Source organism: Ranitomeya imitator, chromosome 8 (assembly GCF_032444005.1).
Source record: "Ranitomeya imitator isolate aRanImi1 chromosome 8, aRanImi1.pri, whole genome shotgun sequence".
Lineage (NCBI taxonomy): Eukaryota > Metazoa > Chordata > Amphibia > Anura > Dendrobatidae > Ranitomeya > Ranitomeya imitator.
The window spans coordinates 17133841-17152316 of NC_091289.1; the positions used below are offsets into that span (position 1 = coordinate 17133841).

General features: G+C 44.4%; 1 protein-coding gene across 1 annotated transcript; it reads right to left on the reverse strand.

The window, feature by feature from the left end:
- Positions 1-396: 396 nt before the first annotated feature.
- Positions 397-15686, reverse strand: LOC138647449 (SRSF protein kinase 3-like). Its single transcript, XM_069736453.1, has 12 exons — positions 15496-15686; positions 12718-12802; positions 10584-10692; positions 10343-10430; positions 10033-10120; positions 8385-8491; positions 7338-7500; positions 7171-7265; positions 6094-6201; positions 1809-1878; positions 1336-1428; positions 397-693 (listed from the first exon to the last, which is right to left on the reverse strand). Exons 2-12 carry the CDS (start codon positions 12788-12790, stop codon positions 509-511), a joined length of 1179 nt encoding a protein of 392 aa, XP_069592554.1. The 5' UTR covers positions 12791-12802; positions 15496-15686; the 3' UTR covers positions 397-508.
- Positions 15687-18476: the final 2790 nt, after the last annotated feature.

Here is an 18476-nt window from a genome sequence, read left to right on the forward strand (position 1 = left end):
GAGAATATAATGATTTGTTTTTATTATTATTTTTAACATTAGATCTACTTACTATTGATGCTGCATAGTCAGCATCAATAATAAAGAGTTGGTCACACAGGGTTAATAGCGGCGGTAACGGAGTGCTAAAACACTATATGGGCGCTGACTGGAGGGGAGTAGGGAGGGGCCAATTCACGGCCGGACTGTGCCTGTCGCTGATTGGTCGCACCCAGCCGGCCGCGACCAATCAGCGACACGGGATTTCCGTGACAGACAGACAAACAGACGGCAGTGGCCCTTAGACAATTATGTATAGAGATGGGGCTACTCACACGTCCATACAGGGTCAGTTCTCAGACCGTGAGGGGCGGGCGTGTGTAACCCGCCGTATAATCAGGAGGATAAATATCGGGGTCTTTACACAGAACATTTTATTAAAGTTTCTTTGCAGTGATTTTTTTTATGTCATAACAATAAAAAAAAAGTATAAAAAGAGCAACAAAGTGACGAAACAGCGGGAATCCGGTCAGGATTGTATCCAAGGATGTTCCAGACAATTCTCCGCCGAGGCTCGCTTTTCCGGATAATATTCCAGCATCGGTAGGAGGAAGCTGGCCAATAGCAGCGCCTCGTTCTGCTGCCACTTGTGCCGGTTCACCAGAGTGTCGTACAGGCCGCAGGGGTACAAGTATGGAATCCGGAGGAGGTCACCTGTAGGAGGAAACTGCTGTGAATACAACTCAGTTGTCTTTTTAAAGGGGGGTATCCAGCACTGATACCAGTGAGTGATGGATGAGGAGGACATTGATTGCCTAGAGCAGACATGTAATCAAAGTATGATTTTTTTTTAATTAAATGTATGTTTTTCATCTGTACGGTGGTTACTTTAAAAAAAAAAAAATATATATATATAGATAGATAGATAGATAGATAGATAGATAGATAGATAGATAACTGGGATTAAAAAAAATTCCAACAGCTGCCACCAGGTGGAGCTCATTGCGCACACAGCTCCTACATACAGTAGTCAATATTAATTCCATATAGAGTTGTCTCCCTCTTGTGGTGACTGCTTATATTGCATGCATGGAGATAAAAGTCTGATGGAAAAATAACTTTTTTTTTTTTTAACTTTTGTATGTGCCTCCTTTTTTCCCCCCTTTGCACTTGTTTTTTTCCTTTCCACTCCTGTAATTATTTCTATTTCTGGAAAAATTAGGTGAGACTCAATGTTACTGCCGTTATGTTTTTTTTTTTTTCTTTTTATGTAAAATTGGCAGAACGCTGTGCTGTGAATGTCCCCTTAAAATAATCAGGTATTCGATGAGATTTACATATCAGCCATCCTCATACCTTGCTTGTTGAAAAAGGTTGCTGATTTTTTTCCCGAAAAGGCGATTTTGGGTAGTATGCGGCCAAGCAGTTCAATTATACAAGCGATATGATCTGAAATATACAACAACAAAAAAATATTATCCCTCCTCTTATGTGTCCCTATGTTCCATATTCCTCTGTTTTCTATATATCACATTGTGGTATATGAAGGTATAAGAGGGGCACCTGCTCTTCACCCCCCTCTAGTGGCCAGACAGAGAACTGCTACGAACAAGCAATTATCCCTGTATCTGGTCTTTTATATATTGCTAATCTCTGTATAGGAGGGCTGGCAGAGCATGCTGGGAGTTGTAGTACACATCAGCTGGTGAAGTCCATTTTTCTCCATGCACAGATTAGGGCTGACATGATCCTGATGCAAGAACATCCCCCATAGTTACCACTCCTACTACCGCTATGTGGGAGAAAACCATCAGCAAGCAGGTCCCTACCATCATCTCTTGAGAAGTTTTCCCCAGCTTGTGGCTCGAACAGGTAGAAGGAAGTGGCCATTTCAAATGCCTAGAGCGACAAACCAGAGTGTAAAAGCTACCAATAAGTAATAAACTCTCATTAAATCAATTCTATCCTTGTGAATATATACACACACCTGTCTTAAATACTGGTATGGCAATTAATTCCCCCCCCCCCCCAAAAAAAATAGATTTAACCCTTTAATAACCGCTCTCACATAGGAGATCACCGCATGCTAATTTATTATTGAGTTCAATGTATGTGTCGTATACAGCCGGCTCCTGAGCTCCCCCTAGTGTTGACCGCAGGGAAACTGAATTTTATTATTTACTCGTTATTTCTATATAGCAAGATTCGGAGATCTGTATCAGAAAAAAATGGTATTTTAAGGATGGACATTCAAACTAAAGAACTCAACAGTGATTTCTGAGTGTAGGATTAAAGGGGTGGTCCACTTCTTTGATATTAACTCCTTCCCGCCGCGGCCCTTTTTTTGTTTTTGAGTTTTCATTTTTCACTCCCCTCCTTCCCAGAGCCATAACTTTTTTATTTTTCCGTCAATATGGCCATGTGAGGGCTTATTTTTTGCGGGACAAATTGTACTTTTGAACAACACCATTGGTTTTACCATGTCTTGTACTAGAAAAAGGGGAAAAAAAATTCCAAGTGTGGTGAAATTGCAAAAAAAAAGTGCAATCCCACACTTGTTTTTTGTTTGGCTTTTTTGCTAGGTTCACTAAATGCTAAACCTGACCTGACATTATGATTCTCTAGGTCATTACGAGTTCATAGACACCTAACATGACTAGGTTATTTTTTATCTAAGTGGTAAAAAAAATTCAAAACTTTGCTAAAAAAAAAAAAATAAAAAAAAAAGCGCCATTTTCTGATACCCGTAGCGTCTCCATTTTTCATGATCTTGGGTCGGTTGAGGGCTTATTTTTTGCGTGCCGAGATGATGTTTTTAATGATACCACCTTTGTGCAGACACGTTCTTTTGATCGGCGGTTATTGCATTTTAATGCAATGTCGCGGCGACCGAAGAAACGTAATTCTGGCGTTTCTAATTTTTTTCTCACTACACTGTTTAGCGATCAGGTTAATGTTTTTTTTTATTGATAGATCGGGCGATTCTGAATGTGGCGATACCAAATATGTGTAGGTTTGATTTTTTTTTATTGTTTTATTTTGGATGGGGCGAAAGGGGGGCGATTTAAACTTTTATTTTTTTAATTTTTTTCATATTTTTAAAAACATTTTTTTTTACGTTTGCCATGCTTCAATAGCCTCCATGGGAAGCTAGAAGCAGGCACAACTCGATCGGCTCAGCTACATAGGAGCGATCATCAGATCGCTGCTATGTAGCTGAATTGCAGGCTTGCTATGAGCGCCGACCACAGGGGGGCGCTCACTGCAGGCCGGCATCAGTAACCATAGAGGTCTCAAGGACATCTATCCTTACTGTCCTGATGCATCGCCGACCCCCGATCATGTGACGGGGGTCGGCGATGCGCTCATCTCCGGCCACACGGCCGGAAGTGGTAGTTAAATGCCGCTGTCAGCGTTTGACAGCGGCATTTAACTGGTTAATAGCGGTAGGTAGATTGCGATTTCACCCGCCGCTATTGCACGCACATGTCAGTTGTAAAAAACAGCTGACATGTTGCGACTTTGATGTGGGCTCACCGCCGGAGCCAGCATCAAAGGGGGAGACACGACATGCGTTGTACTAGTACGGCACAGGTCGGGAAGGGGTTTTACTGACCCATCCTTAGGATAAGTCGTCATTAGATCAGTAGCGATCCGACATCTGTGATCAGCCAGTGTTTGGAGTGAGAATACAGCGCCCCCACTGTGTAATGGCGGTTCTAGGTACTGCAGCTCCCATGAAGTGAATGGGAGCTGAGCTGCAGTGCAACTGCACCTGGTAACAGCTGATCGGTGTCAGACCCACACCCATCTGATACTTATGACCTATCCTATGGATAAGATATCTTTCAGGTAGTGACAAGGGACCTCAAGCTAGGTGCACCCTAGGCTATCCCTGTCCCCCGGATTACTCCGGATGGTAGAGACGATGGGGTCTCGTACCTTGCTATGCTCCTATCTTAACCCTTATCTGGTGGTGTAAGGCCGAAGTGTATAATAAAACACTAAACAGATAGACAGGGATAAAAGAAAACTACAATCATGCAAATATACTCTCAAAACAACAGAGTGAGAAACGGGGGGAAAAGGAAGGAAGAAACCTAATGTGAGTGGATAAGGATAAACATGCAAACCAACGCCACCCAGATATCTCCTGAATTACTCTCCGACCGCAAACTCCAAACACTGAACTTCTCCTTCAACTCCAAACCAGGAAGTAAGAACTATCACTGGCAATTCCCAAGTGCCAGTGGTGAGCATATAGACTCCTAAGAGGGACCTCCGATGCCTCAGAACCAGGTTTATCTGTATCTTAGGCGTGAAAAGACCGGACCAACCTTATCACATGAACATCGGATGTTGGTACCCACATTCTCTCCTTGGTAACCCTTTCAATGTACCAAATATTGAAGAGAGAAGAGACCAGCGTATAAAGCAAGAATTGATTACCGTAACTTCACTATCTGGAATTCCAGATTCCCATCAACAATGACGTGGTGGAGATGGTTCAGAGGTTCAGCCGGTCTCCCCGCTGAAGCTGACGTAGTTCAGACTCAGCCAGAGGGACACGCTCGAGGTCGTCATAAATAAGACCCAGAGCCAGAAAAAAATCCTTGACTATCTGAAGCGACTGGGAATCAGATGGGAGAGAAAATGCCCGGTCTTGAGGGTCACCCTAGGGCCGGAGTCACACATGCGAGAAACACGTCTGTGTCTTGCATGTGAAAACCAAGCTCTGGCGCCAGCACTTCGGAGCGGAGCGTGCGGCCGCATAGCAACACATGGAGCCGCACGCTCCGCTCCACAGTGCCGGCGCCAGAGCTTGGTTTTCACATGCGAGACACGGACGTGTTTCTCGCATGTGTGACTCCGGCCTAGAGAAGAGAGATTACGTCCCCACCCTTTGCTCCTCGGTACCTAAGGAATGAGGACGTAACCTAAAATAAAAGGCCTCCTTGAAAACAACTAACTTATCCCGACCAACAAAAAAACCTCTCCAGCAGAGTAATCTTGGGTTCCCCCAGGAGCTGCTCAGGAGCCGTGGGCCCTAAGCCTGGATTCAATGGGCGCTGCAAAGCAACTGAGCGCAAGTCTGCCACCTTCATGCATAATGGATCCAAAAATGTATGGCCAGTGACAAGGGACTGTGGGCACTTACTTGATCTCTCAAACTAGTGGCACCCTAGGCTATCCCTGTCCCTTAGATTACCTAAGAAGGTGGAAATGCAGGGATCACATACCTTGCTAAGCTCCTATCTTACCCTTATCTCTTCCCTCCCACATCCAGGGAGGTGTGAGGCTGAAGTGTATTGTAAAACACTAACCAGACAGACAGGGGTAAACAGACAGGGATAAAAGAAAACTACAATCATCGATATATACTCACAAAACAACAGAGTGGGAAACGGGAGGAATAGGAAGCACAAACCATAGCGGACAATGATAAACACGCAAATCAACCCAGCCAAAAATCTCCTGAAAAACTCTCCAACCACCAACTGCAAACACTGAACTTCTCCTCTATCTCCAAACAAGGAAGTTGTAACTATCACTGGAAACTCCCAAGTGCCAGTGGTGAGCATATATAGCAGAGGGGAGCGACCAACACAGAACAGCAGCATATATACCAGAGGGGAGCGACCAACACAGAACAGCAGCATATATACCAGAGGGGAGCGACCAACACAGAACAGCAGCATATATACCAGAGGGGAGCGACCAACACAGAACAGCAGCATATATACCAGAGGGGAGCGACCAACACAGAACAGCAGCATATATACCAGAGGGGAGCGACCAACACAGAACAGCAGCATATATACCAGAGGGGAGCGACCAACACAGAACAGCAGCATATACACCAGAGGGGAGCGACCAACACAGAACAGCTAAGACAATTCAGGATGGAGAGCTCCAGGAGATCAACTGAACTGATTAACCCTTGCAATGACAGAGCAAGGAAAACCTTCACTGTTGGATAGGATGGTGAAGCAGTTCTAATCAGTGCAGGAATTCGTGTAACCAGACCCCGTGATCTTCTGGCCCCTTTCTGTCGCGGTATCCCTGTGATCATATCCATATCTTAGCCCTAGAGAAGAATATAAGGGAGAATACCATACACGCAGTACTCCATATATCGGCCGGAGTGCTGTATCCGGAGCCCAGCAGGACCTCCAGCGCCCGGTATTGCTGAGTCTGGATCTCTTCGGAGAACGGTTTATACTGCAAACAAACAGAAGCAAATGTGATAATGGGTCACTAGCGAGGCCACCACCGTGACGAGTTTGTAGCATTACGGTGAATATGAAATAGAGATGCAACTTTACCAATATGCCCCGTTTAGTGTTCACAGCCCCTATGTAGAGCATTGTGCCTCCGGGGGTTACACACTACAAATGACCCCGCAGTCATGTGTTACCCCCCTTATACTGCCTATAGGGTGCCATGATGTGGAGGGTAGTCTTTATCAGATCATGTTTGACAGAAGATAAAATCTATCTCGCGTTGTCCTTTACATTTATAGATTTTTTTCTATTAATAAAACCTTTTTTCATCTACTTAAAGGGACGGTGTCACACTGTGCGCGCCGTCTGATCTGTGGACACCACGATATAGTGGAGAAGCGGAGCAGAACGATATGTGGGTTTGTTAGAAAAGCTTCAGCGTAACTTGTATTTTAGTCACTGAAATCCCTGCTGTTTATATGTAGAAGTCCAGTGGGCAGTTCTATTAGTGACTGACAGCTAATCACTGATTAGCTCCTCCCACTGGACTCATACACAAACATCAGGGATTTCAACGGGTAAAATACAAGTTTTACTGAAACATTTCTCATAAAAATTGCCATCAATCTGCTCAGCTCCTCATCTGTCCTGCAGATCAGAAACCATTTTCAATGTGACTGGTTCCCTTTAAAGGGTAACTCTGGAAAAATGACCAAAATCTTCTCCAAAAATGTAATTCATTGTCCATTCTTGGAAACCTTCTAAGCAAGTTCCTATTCTCCAAGACCTTGTGCCAAATAATTTTTTGAAGATATCCCAAAAGGGTCAGAGCATAGTATGGAGATCTATTGGAGCTTGTGAAGATCATCGATGTATCTACATTACAATATATGGTTTTGGCGTGCGTTTCGCCCTTGAAGACCTTCATCAAGTGTTAGATGCAAATCCATGAGAATGTAAGACTTACTGTCCAACATGCACTTCCCAAATCTGCAATTTTCACCCCCAGCATGTCCGCATTTCCAGTCTCGAACAGATGAGTTAAGAAGTTGACGTCCACCCCTAGAACGAGACAATAATGGGAAGACTTCCCGTATAGAGGTTGATCCTTCTGATCAGTAGTCGTGGTCCTACCATTGACATTGCCACCGCAGGTCCTGTTGTGGTTCCAGACCTCCGCCTCTGCCATGTATTGCTGGAAGTTGTCCGCCTTTACACACACCAGGATGTTTTCCGGCTTTATATCCGTGTGGATAATGCGGCATTTCTTATGGAGGAAATTCAGACCTTGAAGAACCTTCAACAGCAGAAACTTAGTATTTAGGACACAAGGACCAGACATTCAACTGACATCAACCCCAACCCTATTACCCCACTTGCCACTGTCACAGGGCATGTGGGAAGAGTGAGGCTAAGTCCCAGATTTGGCGCATGTTATGGATGCGCCATTTCTGGGGTGGCTGAGGAATGATGTTCTTAGTCTGGGAAGGGGGTCAATATCCATGGCCCCTTCCTAGCCTATTAATATCAGCATACAGCTGTCTGTTTAGCCTGTGCTGGTTTGAATTTATAGGAGGGACCCTACGTCTTTTTTTCTTGGGTCCTCTGTAAACTAGTCACTAAAGGCTAAGCAAACAGCTGTGAGCGGTTATTAATAGCCTGGGAACCTTTTGGGATATTGTCCCCTTTCTCAGATTATTAACATCAGCCACCAGCCATGGGCTTTCCCTCTGCTGGTTATGAAAATTATGCAGGATACATGCCATTGTTTTCTTAAATCATTTATTTTACATATGATGTAAAAAGTGGGTGCTGAATACAACTCCCATCATTGTCGCCTGGTCGCATCCGGCTCCTGGGAACAACACGAACTGTACAGCTTTTCCCAGGTGCCGGTATGTGTCACACGGGCACCATAAGTATGCCACACATTTGTAACACACGGATATGCATACTTTCAGTACTGGGGTGCAGCATTATATAGGGGGCTTTCTTATATGCCTCCTATGTAGACCGCGAGCCATGATGCACAATGTTCGCCGTCCAGGTGCCCAAACAAAGCCAATGGGACATTGTTGGTCAATAACTTGATAGACGACCAATATCCTGGAGGGGCCAAAGTCTGTGACATTAGACCAATTCTGACCCAAGGACCAGTCTGCACCCTACGTGTGCACCTACCTGCTGCAGGACCCTCTTCACGCACATCAGCGGGAGACCCCGGGGTCCATAGTTTTTCATCAGATGCAGAAGAGAAGGTCCCAGCAGCTCAAACACCAGACAGACATGTGGAGCGGAGTTATGGAGAGCGCTTCAAGTTTGGGTAAAGTTCTCATAACTTTTCCACTATAGCCAAGGTCAGACCACCTTTTATCGGGACCCTCATCCGACCTCTCATCCGGACCCCACATAACCCCCATACATATCGGAAGCGCCCGGTCCCTGTCCTTCTATATAGAAGTCTTTGGGGGGAGCCACATGTAACGTCCCCACCACCATTTTCCAAGACCTGTAATGGTTCCATTTTTAGTGGGGGGCTTATTTTTTTGCGTGGCGAGCTGACGTTTTTATCGATCCTCTTTTGGGGGTATATAAGACATTCTGATCGCCTTTTATTGCATTTGTCTGAAATACCGCAGTTTTTGTGTTTTGACTTTTCGTTTTTCTTTATGGCGTTAATTAATGTTATATTTTGATAGATTTTTACGGCTGCAGAAATACAACCTAAAACATAAATCTATTTATTTGTTTTCATTTCTTTAAAGTAAAAATCAGCTCCGCTCCACTCGCTGCTGTTTGGGTGTGTTCACATTTATTTATTTTTTTACATTTTTTTGGAGCAGAAACTCATAAAACTCTTCAAATCCTGCTCAGAACCTTGGAGTTTCTGCTCATTTTCTGCTCTGAAAACTCAAAAACTGTGTAACACGTCCATTGTCAGCTGCGAATGATGTGCGCTCGGCTCCCCGTATGTTCGGTGCACACACTGGCGGATGTATTTTTTGGGTTTATCTACTGCAGTCAGCGTGGCTCACACACGTTCACACTTCATTCTCTTAGGAGATGCCGGTCAGATTTTCCTTGGGAGTAGATATATAAATCCTAAATAGATAATAAACGCTTCCTTTCCTTGCCATTTTGCCGTGGCATAGTCCATGGTGCCCAGCTACATCCTGCAGTGCATTAATGTATTGGGAAATGTGTATTTTATTTATTTATTAATTTATTTATTTTATTCTTTGGATTTTTACCTTTTTTTTTAGTAAATTTCTGTTAATTTTAGCATAGTGGCCCCGAAGACAATGAAAAGCCTCGACGCGCGTTTGGCCAAAATATCATCTAGTGTACTCTTTGACCTTTTTTTGCAAGATGCAGCCAGGTCCTGGTGTGTAGGTGGATGAATTTGGGGTGTCTGTACCTGTGGGGTGTACTTACATATTGGTGGTCAGCCGCATGGGAATCCCTAACAGCATGGTGTGTGTGTGTGGGACTGGTGCCCTATACAAGCCTTATCTCTTGGTTGGACTGACCGACCGGAGCAGTGGAGAATCCTCCGGTGGGCCCTGGCTTCTCCTTCAGGGAAGTCTGTAGTGCAGATCTTGCAGATGCTATGGGGCTCTAGAGCGGGGGAGAACCCGGCGGATTTCACTAGTATCTGAGCAATCATTCGGTTATATAGAATCAGCAAGCAGAGCCGAATCCTGACATTATGTATCTCACAGCTATACTATTTGATTCAGTCCCTGATGAAAATTAGCCCAGGCCTGAAAAACCCCTTTAAGGATAGATGAGCTGAGATCTGTTACAATGTATCAGCCGAGAAGGATATGAAGTCCGTTCTCTCCAATCAGCTTAAAGTCGTGTAGAAAGTGTATGACGCTCTCTCCTTGGGATTCTTTTTTCCGTGCCCCGTTTACCTAAAAAAGGGAGACAAGTCTCATTAACGTCCCCCCACGTATCACACAGATGAATATTTGTGTTTTTCATGCTGCTGCCTTGCAGTTAGCTCTCAGGCTGCTGCTTGTGTCTTTTGTGCTGTCATTCCACCATTGTAGGTGCTGCCATAAGCTATTAGGAGCGTGAGCAGAACTTTGATTGCAGCTCTGAAGCTGGCTGGAGGACCTGTGATAAGTTATTACACAGTTCAGCAGAGCGACTTCATCCAGCGCCGCCTCGTTAAACTTTTTCCCACTTTTTGATATTTTGACCGCTACATACTTCTTCTTTCTGTAAGGAAAAATAAAAAACAGGTCTGTGTAATACTTCATTTTTCCTGCGGGGGCGCTGCAAGGAAAATTAATACCTGATTTGACCACAGATCGCGGGTGATTGACAGAAGTCTAAGCAGCAAAAAAACTAAAAATAAGAAATGCCACGTACTGTAAATCACGGCAGAGCCAGACGGTGGAGAAGTAGCCCCAGCCGACTTTGTGAATCACTTGGTATCTCCTGTTTAGTGTCTCCCCTGTTTCTGCTGGATGGTACCCTCCTACAAGAAGTAATGAGCAGCTGTAAGAGTTTATGCAGCTGACTCTGTGCATAGATAATGATTGCATAATTCATTTACTATTTAAAGGGAATGTCTGTAATGATTTGCTCCAGGGGTATATAGGTTTGGCATTTTATTTGCAATGTAAAATAGAGATTGTCTGTGCATTTTATATAAATATACTGATGGTGAGGACTTGATATTGCTGGAATTATTAAGGGTGTAGTCCTCACTGTGGACACTAGGTGTCACTGTTGCCTGAACTATATAAGGAAGTGGAGATAATGGCGCAGTGCGGCTGAGTCACATGACAGCCAGAAGCCCCCTGTGCTGAGCAGGTCCAGGTGATGGAGGGGGAAAGACAAGAAAGTGGGAGCATAAGCCGGGTAGTGGGTGAGTGCCATCAGTGTAGTGGGACTGCTCCACTGCAAGTAGGCGATTCATCCCACACAACACTACAGAATAGTGAGTGCAGCTCTGGAGCATAATACAGGATGTAACTCAGGATCAGTAATGTAATGTATGTACACAGTGACTGCACCAGCAGAATAGTGAGTGCAGTTCTGGAGTATAATACAGGAGGTAACTCAGGATCAGTAATGTAATGTATGTACACAGTGACTGCACCAGCAGAATAGTGAGTGCAGCTCTGGAGTATAATACAGGATGTAACTCAGGATCAGTAATGTAATATATGTACACAGTGACTGCACCAGCAGAATAGTGAGTGCAGCTCTGGGGTATAATACAGGAGGTAACTCAGGACCAGTAATGTATGTACACAGTGACTGCACCAGCAGAATAGTGAGTGCAGCCCTGGAGTATAATACAGGATGTAACTCAGGATCAGTAATGTAATGTATGTACACAGTGACTGCACCAGCAGAGTAGTGAGTGCAGCTCTGGAGTATAATACAGGATGTAACTCAGGACCAGTAATGTAATGTATGTACACAGTGACTGCACCAGCAGAATAGCGAGTGCAGCTCTGGAGTATAATACAGGATGTAACTCAGGACCAGTAATGTAATGTATGTACACAGTGACTGCACCAGCAGAGTAGTGAGTGCAGCTCTGGGGTATAATACAGGAGGTAAGTCAGGATCAGTAATGTAATGTATGTACACAATGACTGCACCAGCAGAATAGTGAGTGCAGCTCTGGGGTATAATACAGGATGTAACTCAGGATCAGTAATGTAATGTATGTACATAGTGACTGCACCAGCAGAATAGTGAGTGCAGCTCTGGAGGATAATACAGGATGTAACTCAGGATCAGTAATGTAATGTATGTACATAGTGACTGCACCAGCAGAATAGTGAGTGCAGCTCTGGAGTATAATACAGGATGTAACTCAGGATCAGTAATGTAATGTATGTACACAGTGACTGCACCAGCAGAATAGTGAGTGCAGCTCTGGAGTATAATACAGGATGTAACTCAGGATCAGTAATGTAATGTATGTACACAGTGACAGCACCAGCAGAATAGTGAGTGCAGCTCTGGAGTATAATACAGGATGTAACTCAGGATCAGTAATGTAATGTATGTACATAGTGACTGCACCAGCAGAATAGTGAGTGCAGCTCTGGAGTATAATACAGGATATAACTCAGGATCAGTAATGTAATGTATGTACACAGTGACTGCACCAGCAGAATAGTGAGTGCAGCTCTGGGGTATAATACAGGATGTAACTCAGGATCAGTAATGTAATGTATGTACACAGTGACTGCACCAGCAGAATAGTGAGTGCAGCTCTGGGTTATAATACAGGAGGTAACTCAGGATCAGTAGAATGTATGTACACAGTGACTGCACCAGCAGAATAGTGAGTGCAGCTCTGGGTTATAATACAGGAGGTAACTCAGGATCAGTAGAATGTATGTAATATATAATACTGTGGATGGGAAAAATCCAAACGTTATTTGTGATCTGTGGGGGTCTCGGTGTTCCGACTTCCACCAACCCTGATTCACGGCATTGTCTTCTGCACCATGATAAATAATCCCGTTACACTCACCTGGACAATACTCCGCAGGGTTTTCCTGGGCTCCTTCTTTATCAGACATATTGTTTGTTGCTTTTGTCTTCATGCGGGACGTTCCCTGTAATGTGATCAGACGCAGCGGATTACCGTATACATACATAGATTATATATATCTCATGTGATAATCTCGGCTTCACCATCGGGGTCGGCAGCTGCCCGCCCGCTGTCCTCGAGGACCCTTTCACCCTCTTCTTAGGTCCTAGTCAACTCACAAAACTGCCAAGACATTCGTGGCTCTGGCATTTCATTCTGGCATCAGATGTTACAGTAAGGACAGCGCTAATGGGCGGCAGCGCTGCCAACCGGAGCCACGGGCCCCTTCAGCTCTCAACAAAATGCAAGAACACGTAAGAGACGGGGCGACTGGGTGTCAGGACTTACAGAAGCACACGTGGCAGCGCCTACACATCCGTGATTGCCTCTGTCAACTAAGGGGGTTGTCCCATTTACAAAACCCATTTTAGGTCCAATATTGGGTAAATTTCCAGATTCTGACTCTGGAGGACCCCGCGTGTTCATACATTATATTCATTTCAATAGACACCATGCAATGCTTCATTTGCCCTGCGGGGGTGCTGCAGGGATATTGAGCACTTACTGGTGAGTTCCCTCACAGCTCTGTTTTCTTTTCCTTCCTGTACTTCATTGGATATAAGAAGCATTCCTATCTCTGGAGGACCCAGCACATTTATGCATTATTTATTTTTATGGACATTGTGTAATACCTTGTTTTCCCTGCGGGGGCGCTGCAGTAAAAGTGAACATCTGCTATGAGCTTCCTGCACAGATTACAGCTGATCACTGGGTGTCCTTGTACAGGGATTAGCTAATAAAAGGGGATTGTCAAAACGTAATACTTATTCCTATGAGTTATATGATTCTTGGTAATGGGGGAATATTCCCACCAGATGTATAAATATAGGGAAACCGTTGTGCATCATTACGAGGCATAGTGGGAATATCCCTTTAAATTTCTATCCATATGTTGTCAGATAGGACGGTATTATCTTTAAATGACTTAAAGCTGCCTACGTTTTCCTGGGTTAATCAGTGAATATTACGAGTAATCCAGACAGATCAGCGCGTCGGTCTAGGATCTTGCAAATCCACCTATGATGTAAATCGGCCTCGTATAATACAAGTGTGCGCCGAGGCTTAGAGGCCGCGGGATAGGGTTACATTGACAAACGAGAAGATCTGACTCCACGGTGACTCTCATGTGTGGAATCCACTTAATTAACGATACAAGATGATTTAAAGGTTCTCCGGACCGTACATTGACGATCTTTTCTTAGAGGAAATCATAGGTGGGGACTCCGCACCCCCTGGGGGCATCTCAGAGGGGAGCAGGGAGCTAAACTTGGCTGCGTCCTGCGATCCGGTGTACACTCTATGCCTAGGAAACCTTCCGCCTCTGATTAGATGCAGCGGTGGTCGGTAACCTAGGCGAGGAATGGCAAACTGAAAAAAAAAAAAATGAAAAATTCCTCTATTCTTGAAGACAAAGTTGCTTAAATTTAAAAGCATTTTGCAATTTTATCAATTTGCCGAGATGAGAGATTCAAAAATGGAGAAAAATTGTAGAAAAAAAACATTCCTAGAGTATGCTGGGTTAAAAAAAAATGAAGGGGAGAGCCACTCTGCCAGTCATTGCTGGTCCTTCTGAATGCTTTATATTGTAGTCTTGTTAGTTAATATTATTTTGTTCACGTTTTTAATACTTTATTTATTTATTTTTACACAACCTAAAATTTGATTTGCTTTTGCAGCTGCTGCTTGGCATTGAGAGCTGCATAGCCGACATACTGAAATCGGGAACTTTTTTCAAGCGCAACAAAGTTTTTTAACTATATAAAACATATCTGTAAATTCCGTACACGACCACGAGGATCGAGTTCGGCAATCTATATAAGTCGGTGTGGCAGACTCTTATCTCTCGCACGTTTATAGGGTCGGGAGACGTTTACTGCTTCTATAAGTGACACTGACGTGTTGACACTGGCTCCTTCGGACGCCCTCTCCGTTACTGACGTTCGCTGGTGACAGTTCAGAATTTGGCACTTGTCGGATGCGCATTTCTCACATGTAACCCAAGTCCAACAACAAAAGGCAAATGTTGATTGATTCCACAAAATTCTAAGAAACTTTATTTACTAAATGCTTCGAGCACCAAGGACGATACCTGGAACTCCCCTTTAAATATGTGATGTGATCATATTCTTAAGGGCGCACTCTAGGGGAAGAAGTTTTTTTTTTATTTTTGTAAAAGTTCATTCAACAAAATAATTAATCTAATTTAACAATTTATACCTCTGTTTATAGCTGAGCTAACAGTACAAACTTAGGCAAATGCTAAAATTCTAGCTGCCTGTAGTCAACCACCAGGGGGAGCTTACTGTATACTGTTTGCGTACGGAACCCAATAATAAACCTGTATGCAGTCGGCTCCTGAGCTCCCTCTAGTGGCGACTGCAGGAAGTTTTTTTTTATCATTTAAAATGGAAGCAAGGCTTTTCAAAAGAGAATATTCGACCTAAAAATGGCGAGGTGTTAAAAGATGGGCAGGATATACATCAGTGAATGCATAAATAGAAAATGCAAGATTATATATATATCTAGCACATAGCATGCACGACATCTTTTCATACCATTGTTGCAACCCCCTCTAAAAAAAAATAATAAAAAATTTGTAATATATCCTCCATATGGGACCTCAACTGAGAAACCCTATGACAGTTCTTCAGGACTCACAATTAGCAGGTGATGAGTATGAGGCCCAGCTCTGCGGCTCCGGTGGGAAGTTTTCTTCTTGTTTGTTGGCGTCTTCTACTTTTATTTTGCAGCGTCTCGGAGCAGAGAATAGACCCGGGATTTTAGGAGCAAAGGCAAAGCCGGAATTAAGAGACCACGGAGTTCACCAAAGGCTAGTGACAGATTTCCTCCAAAGCCGGGGAGGAGGAATGTGGTGAGGAAAGAGAAGGTGGGATCAGTTTCAAATCATGTTTGGTCCTTTAGATCGTCCATTGGTGGGAAAACTGGGAAGGGGGGAGTCATAAAACTGGGACAGCTGGGGAACGATCAGGTTACTGTCCTCCTATGATTAACCCTTTCCTATGGGACTAGTCCCATTTCCCTACAATTGCTTTATTTGTAATACACAGATTTAGGGGGTCTGCTGTGATGACATCACACTCCTTAAAATAAGGCATAAGCCTTATTGGAGGGTACAGTCATAAAGGGGTTAAAGTAGAGTCTTAAAAAAAATTACTTTTTTTTCCCCCCAAGAAATAGCGCCACCCACGGCCACTGGCTGTATCTGGTATTGCAGCTGATCTATATTTTAGAATGAACTCTAGCGTTTCTCATTAATTTTTTTTTTTGTTACACATTCCCAGACATTTTGGGGGGCATTTTCTTCCTTGTCTGTTTCCAAGAAGTGTTCCCTCTTGCATTCTCATGATGTGAGGTGAAGACTAGGGTGGGAAGAGCGGCGTGGTGACTTTCTTTCCTGCTTTCGAAACATCTGGTTGGAGTTGGAATCTGAGTGCCTATTTTAAATAAGATTGAGTTGCTATACCACCCATGGCCTGTAGACAAGTGTGGCGCTGTTTCTGGGGCAAACAAAGCAGATCCTTTCATATTGCAGGGAATACACTGTTGGGCACCTTGCTATAATTGTCTCGAGGTTACCCAAAAAGCAACGGTGGCGCGTCCTCCATTACACACAAATATTGCAGCCATTTCTCGGTTAGCGAGAAGATGAGGTCTGGTTTATCCATTGACCTTAGAACATCCAAGGGTTGGAGATATTCAGAAGTCAAGTGCTATGGAAGATCTGGTCATTAGTTGTCAGCGCAGAAAAGTGTCAGTAAATCAAGTTGGAGACGAGCCAGTGACTTTCTCTAGGACGTGGGCTCAGCATTCTTCCCCCGCACACCCCTGGTGTCGAGAAGGTGAGGACACAGACATATTTAGCACATACATTTATATATATATCCATGTGATAACCAAAAAAGGAACACAATGAGCCCTACTGGTAAATGATGCCAAAGTGAGGGCCGCGCAGCGAATGTGCCACCATGTGTGTGACAGAACAGTGCCCCAAGAGGAACAGTCCAGCAAAAACTGTGAAGCACCAATCCATAGTAGACACGTCCGAGAGGTCCTCCAACTATATCTTACATGGTTCTCCAACTCAATCTTACATGGTTCTCCATCTGGGGCAAAGGGACTTTATGGGTCCCCCTCTAGGCAAAGGTGGGATTGCAATCGCTACCAAAGAGGGTGCAAGATGTGACCCTCACGTAAGGTGACATGTTCCCTCACTATGAAGGGCCAAGATGTAACCCTCACATAAGGAGACACGTTCCCTCAACATGAAGGGTGCAAGATGTAACCTCACATAAGGAGACACGTTCCCTCAACATGAAGGGTGCAAGATGTAACCTCACATAAGGAGACACGTTCCCTCACCATGAAGGGTGCAAGATGTAACCTCACATAAGGAGACACGTTCCCTCACCATGAAGGGTGCAAGATGTAACCTCACATAAGGAGACACGTTCCCTCACCATGAAGGGTGCAAGATGTAACCTCACATAAGGAGACACGTTCCCTCACCATGAAGGGTGCAAGATGTAACCTCACATAAGGAGACATGCTCCAGCTCATTGAAGGGTGCAAGATGTAACCTCACATAAGGAGACATGCTCCCTCACCATGAAGGGTGCAAGATGTAACCTCACATAAGGAGACACGTTCCCTCACCATGAAGGGTGCAAGATGTAACCTCACATAAGGAGACACGTTCCCTCACCATGAAGGGTGCAAGATGTAACCTCACATAAGGAGACACGTTCCCTCACCATGAAGGGTGCAAGATGTAACCTCACATAAGGAGACACGTTCCCTCACCATGAAGGGTGCAAGATGTAACCTCACATAAGGAGACACGTTCCAGCTCATTGAAGGGTGCAAGATGTAACCTCACATAAGGAGACATGCTCCCTCACCATGAAGGGTGCAAGATGTAACCTCACATAAGGAGACACGTTCCCTCACCATGAAGGGTGCAAGATGTAACCTCACATAAGGAGACACGTTCCCTCACCATGAAGGGAGCAAGATGTAACCTCACATAAGGAGACACCTTCCCTCACCATGAAGGGAGCAAGATGTAACCCTCACATAAGGAGAAATGTTCCCTCACCATGAAGGGTGCAAGATGTAACCCTCACATAAGGAGAAATGTTCCCTCAACATGAAGGGTGCAAGATGTAACCTCACATAAGGAGACATGCTCCAGCTCATTGAAGGGTGCAAGATGTAACCTCACATAAGGAGACATGCTCCCTCACCATGAAGGGTGCAAGATGTAACCTCACATAAGGAGACACGTTCCCTCAACATGAAGGGTGCAAGATGTAACCTCACATAAGGAGACACGTTCCCTCACCATGAAGGGAGCAAGATGTAACCTCACATAAGGAGACACCTTCCCTCACCATGAAGGGAGCAAGATGTAACCCTCACATAAGGAGACACGTTCCCTCACCATGAAGGGTGCAAGATGTAACCCTCACGTAAGGAGACACCTTCCCTCAACATGAAGGGTGCAAGATGTAACCTCACATAAGGAGACATGCTCCAGCTCATTGAAGGGTGCAAGATGTAACCTCACATAAGGAGACACGTTCCCTCACCATGAAGGGTGCAAGATGTAACCTCACATA

Excerpts from the sequence above, each read along its gene's own strand:
- LOC138647449 (XM_069736453.1), bottom strand. The coding sequence starts at position 12,790 with ATGAAGACAAAAGCAACAAACAATATGTCTGATAAAGAAGGAGCCCAG. Across the intron at positions 1,879-6,093 it reads TATGGAGTACTGCGTGTATG|GCATTTGAAATGGCCACTTC; the intron begins GTATTCTCCCTT and ends TTGTCGCTCTAG. Across the intron at positions 1,429-1,808 it reads AAACTTCTCAAGAGATGATG|ATCATATCGCTTGTATAATT; the intron begins GTAGGGACCTGC and ends TGTATATTTCAG.